This window comes from Leuciscus leuciscus (assembly GCF_965113295.1).
Source record: "Leuciscus leuciscus genome assembly, chromosome: 13".
Taxonomy (NCBI): Eukaryota; Metazoa; Chordata; class Actinopteri; order Cypriniformes; family Leuciscidae; genus Leuciscus; species Leuciscus leuciscus.
In genome coordinates, this window is record NC_138737.1 from 13,581,101 (window position 1) to 13,593,305 (window position 12,205).

General features: G+C 36.1%; 1 protein-coding gene across 2 annotated transcripts; it reads left to right on the forward strand.

Annotated features, from left to right (window-relative positions):
• Positions 1 to 86: 86 nt before the first annotated feature.
• uckl1a (uridine-cytidine kinase 1-like 1a) lies at positions 87 to 12,126 on the forward strand. 2 transcript variants are annotated; one of them, XM_082189313.1, is made up of 15 exons: positions 87 to 874; positions 3,991 to 4,175; positions 4,338 to 4,444; positions 5,910 to 6,080; positions 6,196 to 6,267; positions 6,625 to 6,814; positions 6,914 to 6,975; positions 7,441 to 7,457; positions 7,663 to 7,761; positions 7,982 to 8,075; positions 8,908 to 8,970; positions 9,073 to 9,195; positions 10,599 to 10,706; positions 10,899 to 11,055; positions 11,826 to 12,126. In XM_082189313.1, the coding sequence occupies exons 1-15, from the start codon at positions 825 to 827 to the stop codon at positions 11,918 to 11,920; spliced, it is 1,593 nt and encodes a 530-aa protein (XP_082045439.1). In that variant the 5' UTR covers positions 87 to 824; the 3' UTR covers positions 11,921 to 12,126. The 2 variants fall into 2 exon arrangements, with proteins under 2 accessions (XP_082045439.1, XP_082045440.1); XM_082189314.1 differs by lacking the exon at positions 87 to 874 and adding an exon at positions 2,519 to 2,610.
• Positions 12,127 to 12,205: the final 79 nt, after the last annotated feature.

The following is a 12,205-nucleotide window of genomic DNA, read 5'->3' on the forward strand; positions in this document are numbered from 1 at the left end:
GAGAATGTGTTTTCTTTCTCTTATAATTGTTTTATATGGGTCATTACAAATCAGTGCCTTTTGAGCTTTAAAAATAAAACAAATGAAACCTACTTTTTAAAAGTGCATTTGTTTCATCATAAGAAGAGTAAACAGATATAATTCCTTATATCTTTATATATAGATTATAATTCTCTTAATAATTTTCATGTTGAATTGAATTCTTTAGAGTTGGCCTAAAGGCCTGTTCACACCAAGGACTATAAAGATATAGTTCTAAAAATACTATTTTCAATATTCTCAATATTAAAAAATAGCAGAGTTCACACCACAGCTATAACGATAACGGCATAGAGAAACGATATCGTTGGAATCACAGCCAAAGAACAATAAAAACACTGACAGCCAATCAGAATCCGCGCGAGCATTTAAAGTGACAGATAAGCACGTGCTAGAATAAACAGAACGAAATCCTCCTCTGGTGTGGACACTAATATTAATGGTTTACTTTATAGTTATCGTTCTTGGTGTGAACGGGCCTGTTGTGATGTCATTACTGAACAGGTACAATTTGAGGCCTGATGAAATAGGTTAATATATTAAAAAAACATATTATTTTCTATTTTTAAACCAGACATTTAAGACACATTTTAGTTCAAACAATTAAAATCATAAACGCCATTACTTGTATTTGGGACTTAAAAGGCACTGAATTGTGAAATAATGACCCTCACTATTCACAGAGCGTGCCGAAACTACATTTCCCACAATGCGTTTCGCGAGGCATTAACAGCTGACAGTCCAGTCCAGCTTCATGGCGAGTCGGATCATCTGAGTGGAGAATAATGTTGTGTGAGATGGAGTGCAGGAGGAAAAACTCAAGCCGATCGAACAGGTATCACAGCACAGCTGTCTGCGAAACATCCGTTATTCTAAAAACATATAGGCATATACGAAATTATAATGGAAAGCGTCAGTGCGTTTTTTTTTTTTTTTTTTTTGACGCAGGTGTACCTCTTCCCTACGTTGCTATTGACCTACATTGAGCCAATTAATAATTGTTTATTTTTGGCATTGTATTGAACGGTTATTCATCATACAGCGGAATACAACTTTTCGTTGCTCTGATGATGAAAGAAAATTAATCATAATAAGAACCTAAATCAGCATTGCGTTAGTTAAGCCACTTCCCTCCCTCCTGTCCCAGTTTCAGCAAGCTTCTGCTGCGCGCTAATGACGCGTTATTATTATAATGAACTATAGACTGAGGTCTCCCTCCTAACACTACATGTGTTCCCATTAGCACACCATGGAGAGATCACATCCTAACAGATCAACAACCGAGATTTGACCTTTGAGATGTCGTTTAAATACACTTATTATTATTATTATTATTATTATAATAATATTGGGGTGTATAATTCTTTACAATAGCCCGTTTTAGTTGACCCTACAGTTCTTTATAATATATAGGTATTATTGTAATATATAGGTATTATTGTTATATTTCACTTTTATAAGTTCAGGTGTCTAACAAAAATAAGAATTTTTTTTTTTTTTTTTTTTTTTTTACCAAACATTTGGATATTTGTGCTTCATGAGATATTTTTGGGTCATTTTTCAGACAGAAAATGACAAAAAATTTAATATAATTACCTGCAAAAAGTAAAAAATATTAATATTTTTAGTAGCCTATAAGCATTTTGTTTTGATTTTATTTTCATCAACTCCAACTGCAATTCCGCTGTTTGTTTGTCAACCCCAGTTTGGGAACCCCTGCAATATGACATAGAAAGACATTTCTGATCTCTCCCTTTCTTATTTTTTTTTTCTCCTGAGAAAAATAAGTCAGTAAACTCACATGTCTCCTTTAGAATTTAAGTGAAAATACTAGAGGAGACTAGAAAAAAATCAATGGAATTTCAAATTCTTCTAAGAACAAATGATTTAACTTTGCTTTTCATTACGTTTTATATTATTGTTTCTTTATAACTTTATTTCACCTAAGGGATTGCAGGAGAAACATCTGAGACAAAATTGACAACCAACTGAGAACTCTCAGCAGTAAAGCTGTTATTTGGGCTCTCTCTCTCTCTCTCTCTCTCTCTCTCTCTCTCTCTCTCTCTCTCTCTCTCTCTCTCTCTCTCTCTCTCTCTCTCTCTCTCTCTCTCTGTCTCTATCACCTGGTTCTATTAATACTTTCCATCCACATCACTTGTAGAACTGATCCTCTTATTCAATCAAGCCCACACACTGAGAGAGCCAGTATCCAGACACAAAGAAAAGTTGTTTTTCTATCCATTAAAAGGTTTCTTGAAGACATTAGTGGTCAGCTAACGTTCAAACTTCAAGGGTTCTCTGCTAAAACAGAGGCAGATTAAGCAGGCGTGTGTTTTTGCTAGTGCATTAGGAACGGTATGATGTCCGCCTTCTCCGTGACCCAGGCTTTGTGCTTCATCTGTGATTATTAGCTGGTTTATCTGTGTTGGGCTGTTTGAGCTTCGATAAAAATGTGACCTTTATTGCTCATATTGAAGACAGCCGTCAGGCTTTCTCAGCTGATATGAGCACGCTGCCCGGATACACAGGGGCCAGAATATCAGGCTGCTGGGCTCTCCGTACAGATGGAGGGTAAGTTATTAAATGCACTGTTAAGTATTTAAAAGGTTAATTAAGCACTAAGTTTTGGGCACTCGCTTGGATATAATCTGAAACCGATGTATGCATTTAAAGAGTAAATCATTGTGAAGAGTGCTGAAGCTGCTGTTTTCTCAAACCTTTTCACTGAAAACATTTGATTATTTTATCTTGTTTATAGTCTAGATTTTGAGACTTTTTTTTTGTTGAAATTTCAGACCCAATATAATTAGTTATATCTTTTGGCTATTACTTTACCATATATAATTTCAGCACTACCTTTCCATTTTGCTCTGTGTTCGAATGTGACTAGTGGCCTGATTTAGTCACTCATGTTGATACAAATATAAATATAAATTTAATAAATTAGTTCACATAGATTTTATATGACTGAAAGCTTGTTTGTTTCAGTTAATCATCAATCGTGTGACATATTGAACAACAAGATAGTTTATACATTCATTCACACATACACCTACCAGTGTTATTTTTATATTATTTATACAGTGCATGCATAATTATTAGGCAAGTCGATATTCTGATCATATTTTTTTTTTCAAGCACTTTTACCAGTTCCAAACCAAATAAATCCTTATAATTAATTCTGTATATAATCATTTATAGTAAAGTAATATATAAGTTAACGTGAGGAAAAACAGGAAAAATGTCCCAAAAAAAGAGATTTAACTCACACTGAAAAGTCAACAATTATTAAATCCCTGTGAGAAGGATGCAACACCAAGGAAATTGCAAAATTAAGGCATGGACAAGAACATTTGGACCATTGGACAAGAACATTTCCCATTTTCCTTTAAGTTTTTCATCTAATATTTATATTTTATTTTATTTCAGCTTCATTTCAGTTAACGGAAAAGATTTTTAATGGTGATTTTTAATCTTGATTTTAGGCAAAAAATAACACTGAAGAATTACTTGGTTTCTTACATGTCAGATTTTGTTAAAAGCAACAACTTTTATTTAGTTATGTGGTACATGCTTTGTTATTGAGGGGACAGAATAAAAAAAATTATTTATTCTGTATAAACAATTTTTGTAGACTCAAGGTTGTATTTTATGTGTCACTAGGAGCAGCAAAAAGAATAGTAGCCTACTGACTGGTGTCAAAAAGGTTTCCCAAACAATCTTCCTGTATCCCATTGGTTGGACATAGAGATTGCCCCGCCCCAATCTCATCCCATTGGTTGAGCTGCTGTTGCTGTGTTGGTTGGTCAGACAGAGCAATGCTTTGATAAAACCACAGAGAAACAGTGTTCACATTTTTTTGAGAAATAAATCGATAAATGTCTTATTGTATAGTTGTTTCTGCATGTTGAATGTATTTTATAATAGAATAATTCTCTTTTTTTGGTCTAGTGGGAGTGGTGAAGATTCTCTGGACAGGCTCCTCCCCACGGTCAGCACCTCTCGCAGGAAGAGCAGCACTCTGGGTAAAACAGAACCTCCACTGCTTCGCACCGGCACTCGTACCGTCTACACAGCCGGGAGACCGCCCTGGTACAACGAACATGGAGCCCAGTTTAAAGAGGCCTTTGTCATTGGTACGAGTAGATGGAAACAAGAGTGAACAGAAACTTGACTTCCTGATGATCATTTAAATAGAGATATTTAAAAGCCTTTCAATATTTTCCCTATTCGGTTTTCTTGAAGATTTGAGCTTATACTAAATCTGAACGTCTAAATAAGTAATAATGTTGTTACAGGTCTGTGTGGAGGCAGTGCCTCTGGAAAAACTACTGTAGCCAATAAAATCATTGAAGCTCTGGACGTTCCTTGGGTTGTTTTACTATCTATGGACTCGTTTTATAAGGTGAGGTGTTTGTGTTTATGAGAAAGAAGTTTGGTCATCTGTGTGTGTTTGTTTGAGTGTGAGATCTGAATGAGCGATTGGTCCACCATGTAAAGTTAATCTGGTAAATCAAGTGCTTCTGAAAGTCTCTGTAATCCCTCTCCTTCCTCCTTTATCTCTGTGTGAATCCATTTGTTCCAACACATGACCACACAAACTGCAGTCTAATGACTGACACTCTAGTCTAAACAGTTCAGCCAGTCACATTTGAGTTACACATACTGTATATAAAATCAAAATGGCCACTGTGGAAATTTGTTTGTTCATTGTTCAGCAAGGCTGCATGTATCCACTTCTTTTTAATGAAGTTGGCCCAAAAATGAAAATTCTGTCATAATTTACTCAAGATTATCTAAAAGAACTGTCTCTTAATTCTTTCCCCACCAATGATGGAAACTTCCCCCATTTATGAGACAAATCAGGAAATTACATATCTTCTGAAAGAGAACAATCTCCTGATCAAAAGACTTGTGACGAAGCAGAAACAAGCGATAGCATGTAAGCGGAGCAGATGCATATGTAAAATAAAGCGATTATCAACATTAAACAGCATATAAATCAAAACTGCCTAATGTTAAATGAAATGTCGACCGAAGACAGGCTATAGGACTGTGCAAGCTTTGATGATGGACTCGATCTGCTTTATCTATGTTTTGATCACTGAGCAAATAGTCTTTAAAAAAAATTTTTTTCGTGTTTTTCTCAGCTTTTTGCTCAAAATGTTGCTTTTTTATGAAACTTTTTATGAGCCATATTCAACTGTTGATTAAAAAAAGAATGCATTAAGCCAGAATTAAAGTTTTCTCTTTTTTTCTTTCTAAAGCAGAGGCTCAGTTCTTTCTCTTGATATATTGCATGTTCAGATATTCATACAAAAAAATATTCTGGGGGACATGAACATTTTGTGCATTTTTGAAAAATGCTAGCAGTGGCTGGCAACTTAAAAATAAAATAAAAATGCTGGCAGGGAAAGAGTTAAGAGTCAATTGTTCGGGAATCGGACTTCATTGGCCACACTGTATGTTTTTAAGTCACCAAAAAGAACCTAAGCATTTGTTCAGAATTCTGGCTTTATTGACTAAAATATATTGACTTTGTTCAGGAATTAGGCTACACTGGTCACGCTGTATGTTTTTTTAATACATTTTTGTGTTCCTTAGGAAAAAAACAACATATAAGGGGTTTGACATGAATGACAGAATTTTCATATTTGGGCAAACTAATCTAAACTTTTTTACATTTTATGTAACCCTTTACATCTTTTCACACATACTACCAACAGCCGGCCCAGATGCCATGGTTGATGTGATTAAAATATGAATATGTTAAAGCACATATGGTGATAGGTCAGGATTGTGATCTTTCCTGTGTCTGTGGCGCCCCCACCAGTGATCAAACATGCAACCTTTATGTTACCCATCTGCAGGTCCTGTCTCGAGAGGAACAAGCTCTAGCAGCCAAGAACGACTATAACTTTGACCATCCGGGAGCTTTCGACTTTGAGCTGCTTGAGAGCACACTGCGGAAACTTAAACAGGGGAAAAGTGTAAAAATCCCAGTGTATGACTTCACTACACATGGACGCCAGAAAGACTGGGTGAGTGTGTGTGTGTGTGTGGCAGATGTTTCACATATTTCCAGATGGCAAGGATACAGATACAGCAAAAGATTTCAGTTGTTTGATGGTGTTTACATTTTCATCCCTCTTCCAGAAAAACGTCTATGGTGCCAGCGTCATTATCTTTGAAGGCATCTTGTCCTTTGCAGACAAAGAGCTCTTGCAGGTATTGTGAAATGTTTCAGTTTCTGAATGTTTAAATGCTGATAAAACTCAAAGTAAAGTGATAACAATGTTTTTGTGATGAAGTAAGGAAGATGATGAGGGACCATTATCACAGATCCATCTTAAATAGCCATGACATTTGAACTTTTGTCTTTTGTGGCTTTTAGTATATTCCTAACATAACATTTTGCAGGTATAAGCATTTCAAATGTAGGCCTACTTTTTTTTTTTTTCAGGGAATATTGATTACTAAATATATGATGACTCAATCTTGCTCTGAGTGAAAATATCTCTTTTATTATATCCTACAACTGAAAACTTAACATATCTTCAGGCATCTTATGTTTTTTTTTTGCAGCTGATGGACATGAAGATTTTTGTAGATACAGATTCGGATATTCGGCTGGTACGGCGGCTGAGGAGGGACATCACAGAGAGAGGACGTGACATTGAGGGAGTGATTAAACAATACAATAAGTTTGTAAAACCAGCCTTTGAGCAGTACATAGAACCCACCATGCGACTTGCAGACATTGTAGTGCCACGTGGTGAGTTCAATATTTATTTCCTGCAGTGTATAATTGCAGTTATCATTGCCTTTTGAATACAGATGTTACAATTATTCACTTTTTTTCCTGCAAACACAGGTGGGGGTAACATGGTGGCCATTGACCTGATCGTTCAGCATGTTCACAGCCAGCTAGAAGAGGTGAGTGAAAAGGGGTATTGTGGGAAAATGTGTCCTGTGAAGTAATCTTATCCATTGTTCCAGCCAAAGAGGGTAGTCTGCCCTAGACAACACGTTAAACGAAAAAGGTTTTAACAACTTAGTGTTTATCATGTAAAACTGACATGTTTTAGTGTAGCTGTGTTTTTTTCCAATATCATCTCAAAATCTGAGGGGGCATTTTCCATGTTAAAACGACTTGAAGCTTTTTCAGCCTCCTTCACATTTCCACACACTACACGCATAAACGGCGCCCTCTGTCCGTGAATAGAAGTTCTGCAACTTCTATTTTTTGGATTTTATATATAAAGTTAGGGACAATGAAGTAAACAGTTATCAAAGAAGTACTTATTTAAGTACTCAAACTCTCAGCCTGCTAACTCTTTCTCTTTCACTGTTTTTCACTGATCTTTCATCTCTGTTCTGTTGCATGCATTCTCTCGGCAGCGTGAGATTAGTGTCAGGTAGAGAAGCTGTTTAATCATGCTTTTTACTCTTTTATATAGTCCATGTGTGTGTATGAACATGCAAACGACCCACAATAGCTCCTTTAGTGTTGCAATCATTGTTAGAAATGTTATGTTGAGGTGTACAAATGGCATCTTTTTATCTGTGAAAGTGCCGATCTGCTTCATATCTCTTCTCTTTCATATGCACACGCACACACAGGGCGCTCCTGTCCACGGCCCACCAGTCCCAGCCTCTCCCTCAGACTCTCAGCGTGTTGGAAAGCACGCCACAGGTCCGAGGTCTCCACACCATCATCAGGTGAGTGGTGAGTGTCATATGAATCACATCAAAAGATTAGCCCACTTTAAGGAGTTAATGCTTGTCGTTGAAATGTGTTTTTGAAATCCATTCATCTGTTGCGGGTGCCATTCAGAATTCCTCACATGTGTGAATCAGGATAATGACTCACTGGCCTGCATCACCCTTTTCTCTGCGTCTTTTATGCACACCTCCTCAATTTTTCTGTTTGTTTTTTTAGGAACAAAGACACCAGCCGTGACGAGTTCATCTTCTACTCAAAGAGACTGATGCGGCTGCTGATTGAACACGCGCTCTCTCTCTTACCCTCCAAGGTGTGTGGGTGTTTTTCTGTGTGTATGTGATATTGTTGTGCAATCAAAGCTGAATCTACTGTGATTTAAAGTATACCTAGTGCTCAATTAAAAATGTGAATTACATGACCTGTTACATGACAGTTAAGTCATCAAATTAATTAATTAATGAATTGCTTATAACCACACGTATGTTAATAAAAATGTATATTAATATGCCAATTGAATTTGAATTGATTTTGAATCTTCAACTGAACTAACTTTATTGACTAAGTATGCAAAACAAACAAGGAATTTGTCACCGGTATGAATTATCCCACACATATATGCAATGTATTGTAATATGTAATAATACTGTACTAGAGTTCCTTCAGATAAAATTAATATCAATTAGTCACACATATATCAATAAAAATATTAAATAATCCAGTTAATCAATCAAATGAATCACAATTAATCACGCATGTCAATACAATTTTATTTACATGATTACATGATATGCCAGTTAATTAATCAAATTAATCGCCCATAATCACACATATACATCAATAAAACTTTTGATTGAATTAATGACATTATATGCCAGCTAATTAATCGGCAAGACTAATCGTATTATTTTTCATTATTTTTAGTTAATCCCAATTAATTTAGTCCCAATTATACTTTTTTTTAAAATAAATAAAAACCTATAAATATATGGTTTATCAATAATATTAATGTTATCTATGACATTAACCACCTTATGTTTCTCTTTTGTTGACCTGTTGTCACCCTTCTTAATGAATGCAGAGCAAAAAAAATCTTCTCAGCTGTACAATGTGTGTCATCACAAAAATATCTGTCCTTTTTACAGGCCTGTACCATCCAAACACCACAAGGTCAAGAGTATCAGGGGCGCAGATTCAGTGGGAAAGGGGTAAATTTGTGTGTCTGACATGTTCATTTTCAGTATTTGAACATTTCTTACTTGATTGGAATCATCTTGGTTTTTGTAGCAGCACGTCTTCCTGTTTTCTAGATCACAGGTGTGTCCATTCTTCGGGCAGGTGAGACCATGGAGCCTGCACTGAGAGCCGTGTGGAAAGACGTCCGTATTGGCAAGATTCTGATCCAGACTAATCTGGATTCAGGAGAACCAGAGGTAACACAGGACAATAACAGTTTTTCAACAGAATTTTTTTTTTTTTTTAAACGCTGCTGCTTCTGCTTTTAGAAAGAAAAGGAAACAGATCTGCAGTTATGGGCAGCTTTTCTCTGTGATAATAGCATATTGGCAAAACATATTTGGCAAACGATCCTGTGCGTATCTGTGTTTGCACTCTGGAGAACATCAAAGGTTTCTATTTACAACATGTTTTTGCAGCATTGAGCAATTTAGCCAATCACAAACATATCTGTTGATTTCTTGAACGCAATGGCCAATCAGAGGTGTTTAAGTTAGCACTGAACAAAAACTCTGGTGAGTGGATTCTGAGTTCTGCACGCTCGCAAATCCTCTTTATAACAAACAATTATGTAAATAAGAGATTTATTGTGCAGTCAGCTTCATTGATTATAACAGAACTTTGTGAGATCGCAATGAACTAAGATGAGTGACAGCTTTTCAGTGGCTATAAAGGGAGCCCTCTTTCCGTGCTTTCTGCCATACCAAATCCCCCATACAGTATGCTTGCTTTTTTCCGTTTAATAATAAAATAGTTTATGAGGAGCATTTATGCTGCGATGTGTAGGTTGTGTGGCGACACTTGAATCTATTTCATGTAAATCTATTTAAATGTGTTTTTAAAGGGAATGTGCATCTCCTTAGCCTTACGGTTCACCCTCCGCCTATGGCGAGCTGGCGTCAATCGCATGAGCTCTGGCACTAAACAGAGAATTGAGTTACCAATTTTGCTGCTATAGCTTCTGATAGAAACGAAAAATGATTAAAGAGATGTGAAAATGACTAGGTGAATAGCAGAGAACAGTATGTATTTGTGTCAGTGTATGTGCACGATATTGGGTCGCTAGTAGCCTATGTGATGTGGTTGTATAATGTATGTATGTTGTATGATTTGAGAATAGGGGAGAGCATATACACTGGTCAAATTCAGGCTGACGTCTCATATTTTTTAAACGTTTAAAGATTATCGTGCCTGTAAGGTACTCTGCTCGGCTTGTAATGCTTCTCACATGATTCGAGCCACAACCATAAGAGCATCGACGATTGACATGAAAAAATAATCGCCTGGGAGCTCATACGACAACAAAAATCATACTGTCTACGCCCGGCTTTAGTTTGACTATATATTAAACATGCCTTTTTTTTTCTGGACACAGATTATGCCTGGCATTTCACCATGCTTTTTTGTTTATATTTGTGGCCTTTTCTCTGTTATTTTCTCGGCTCTCCGCAAACCCTGTTTGACCATTTTGCCTGTTGGTCTCTGTCTCCGTGGTAACAGAGATCTCCTGACTCCTCAGTTTCATTCTTTTTGGTGGCTGTGGTTCCCTCTTTCTCACTTTGTTTCCGTGGTAACTATGACTCCCTCCCCTTCCATTTAGCTGCACTACCTGCGACTGCCCAGAGACATCAGTGAGGACCATGTGATTTTGATGGATAGCACCGTTTCTACTGGAGCGGCAGCCATGATGGCAGTGAGGGTGTTGCTGGTATGTTGCTGTAGACCTCATTCCTTCCGAAATGTACAAACAAAAAGTGCGAACCCTGCACGGCAGTATAATTTAGACACGTTTACACAAAGCGTTTTTTGACTGGAAATAAATTAGGGGCAAGAACTCATTGTTAGAATGTTTTCATTGTTTTCATTTGTTGAATGTGAGTGTGTGTATGTGTATATACAGGACCATGATGTCCAGGAAGACAAGATTGTGTTGGTGTCTCTGCTGATGGCGGAGTTGGGAGTTTCCTCAGTGGCTTATGCCTTCCCTCGTGTCAAAATCATCACCACTGCTGTGGACAAGAGCCTAGATGACCTTCTTCATCTCATCCCAGGGATAGGTGAGTGATCCTGACAGATACATTACTGAATAAAAGTCTTTTTTTAAGAAAAAAAATCTTACTGACCCAAAACTTTTGAACGGTAGTGATGCAATTGATCAAAAGTGGCAGTGAAGATATTTATAAATTATAAAAAGAAAGATTTCTATTTCAAATAAACTTTTTTGTTTTATTTTAATTTCTATTCATCAAAGAATCTTGAAAAGAAAAATGCATCACAAAATGATTATGCAGCACAACTGTTTTCAACATAGATAAAAAAATTAATGTTTCTTTAGCAGCAAATCATCATATCAGAATGATTTCAGTAATGATGCTGAAAATTCAGCTTTAACATCTCAGGAATAAATTATATTTCATAATATGTTAAAACAGAATACGGTTATTTTAATTGTACAAATATTTTACAATATCACTGTTTTTACTGGCAATGAAAAATACTTATAAAGCCTTTATTAATAATAATGTTAATTTCAGCATTTACTAATACATTATTAAACATTTTTAATTATTTAATGGACCTGAGCTAACATGAACAGTTAATATTAACTGATGTTAACAAAGACTAATAAATACAGTAACAAATGTATTGTTCATTGTTAGTTATTGTTAATGCATTAACTAATGTTAATTAATGGGACCTTATTGTAATGTTACCAACAATTCTGACAAACCCCAAATCTTTGAATGGTAGTGTATAAGTATAAGAAGAAGAAAAAAACTACACTCTGTACTAAAATCTTGTGGGTGTGTATTCGCTGTCCTTAAAGGAGACTTTGGTGACCGTTACTTTGGGACAGATGGGTCTTCATCGTGGATTGATGAAGAACAGCAAGAACCACATAGCTGCTCCTCAGAGGTTTGACACTTTGTTCAAGCAATTCAGGCAGTTGTGATGAGTGAGGATCAACACTTACTGTAATTTCATAAAGCCAGCCAGGAACAAAAATAGTTTTGCCTAGCACACTTATGAGCCACAGTATTTTGTAGAACTTTATTTTAAAACCGTATGTTCATGATGTGGTCTAAAACAATAAAATGTATTTTATCAATAAACAAACACATATGTTAGATTTGATCTTATTCTAGCTCCTCAAACACTGTCACAAAAGTTCGAAATGGTCACTTTTTTACATTTCTTACATGTGTA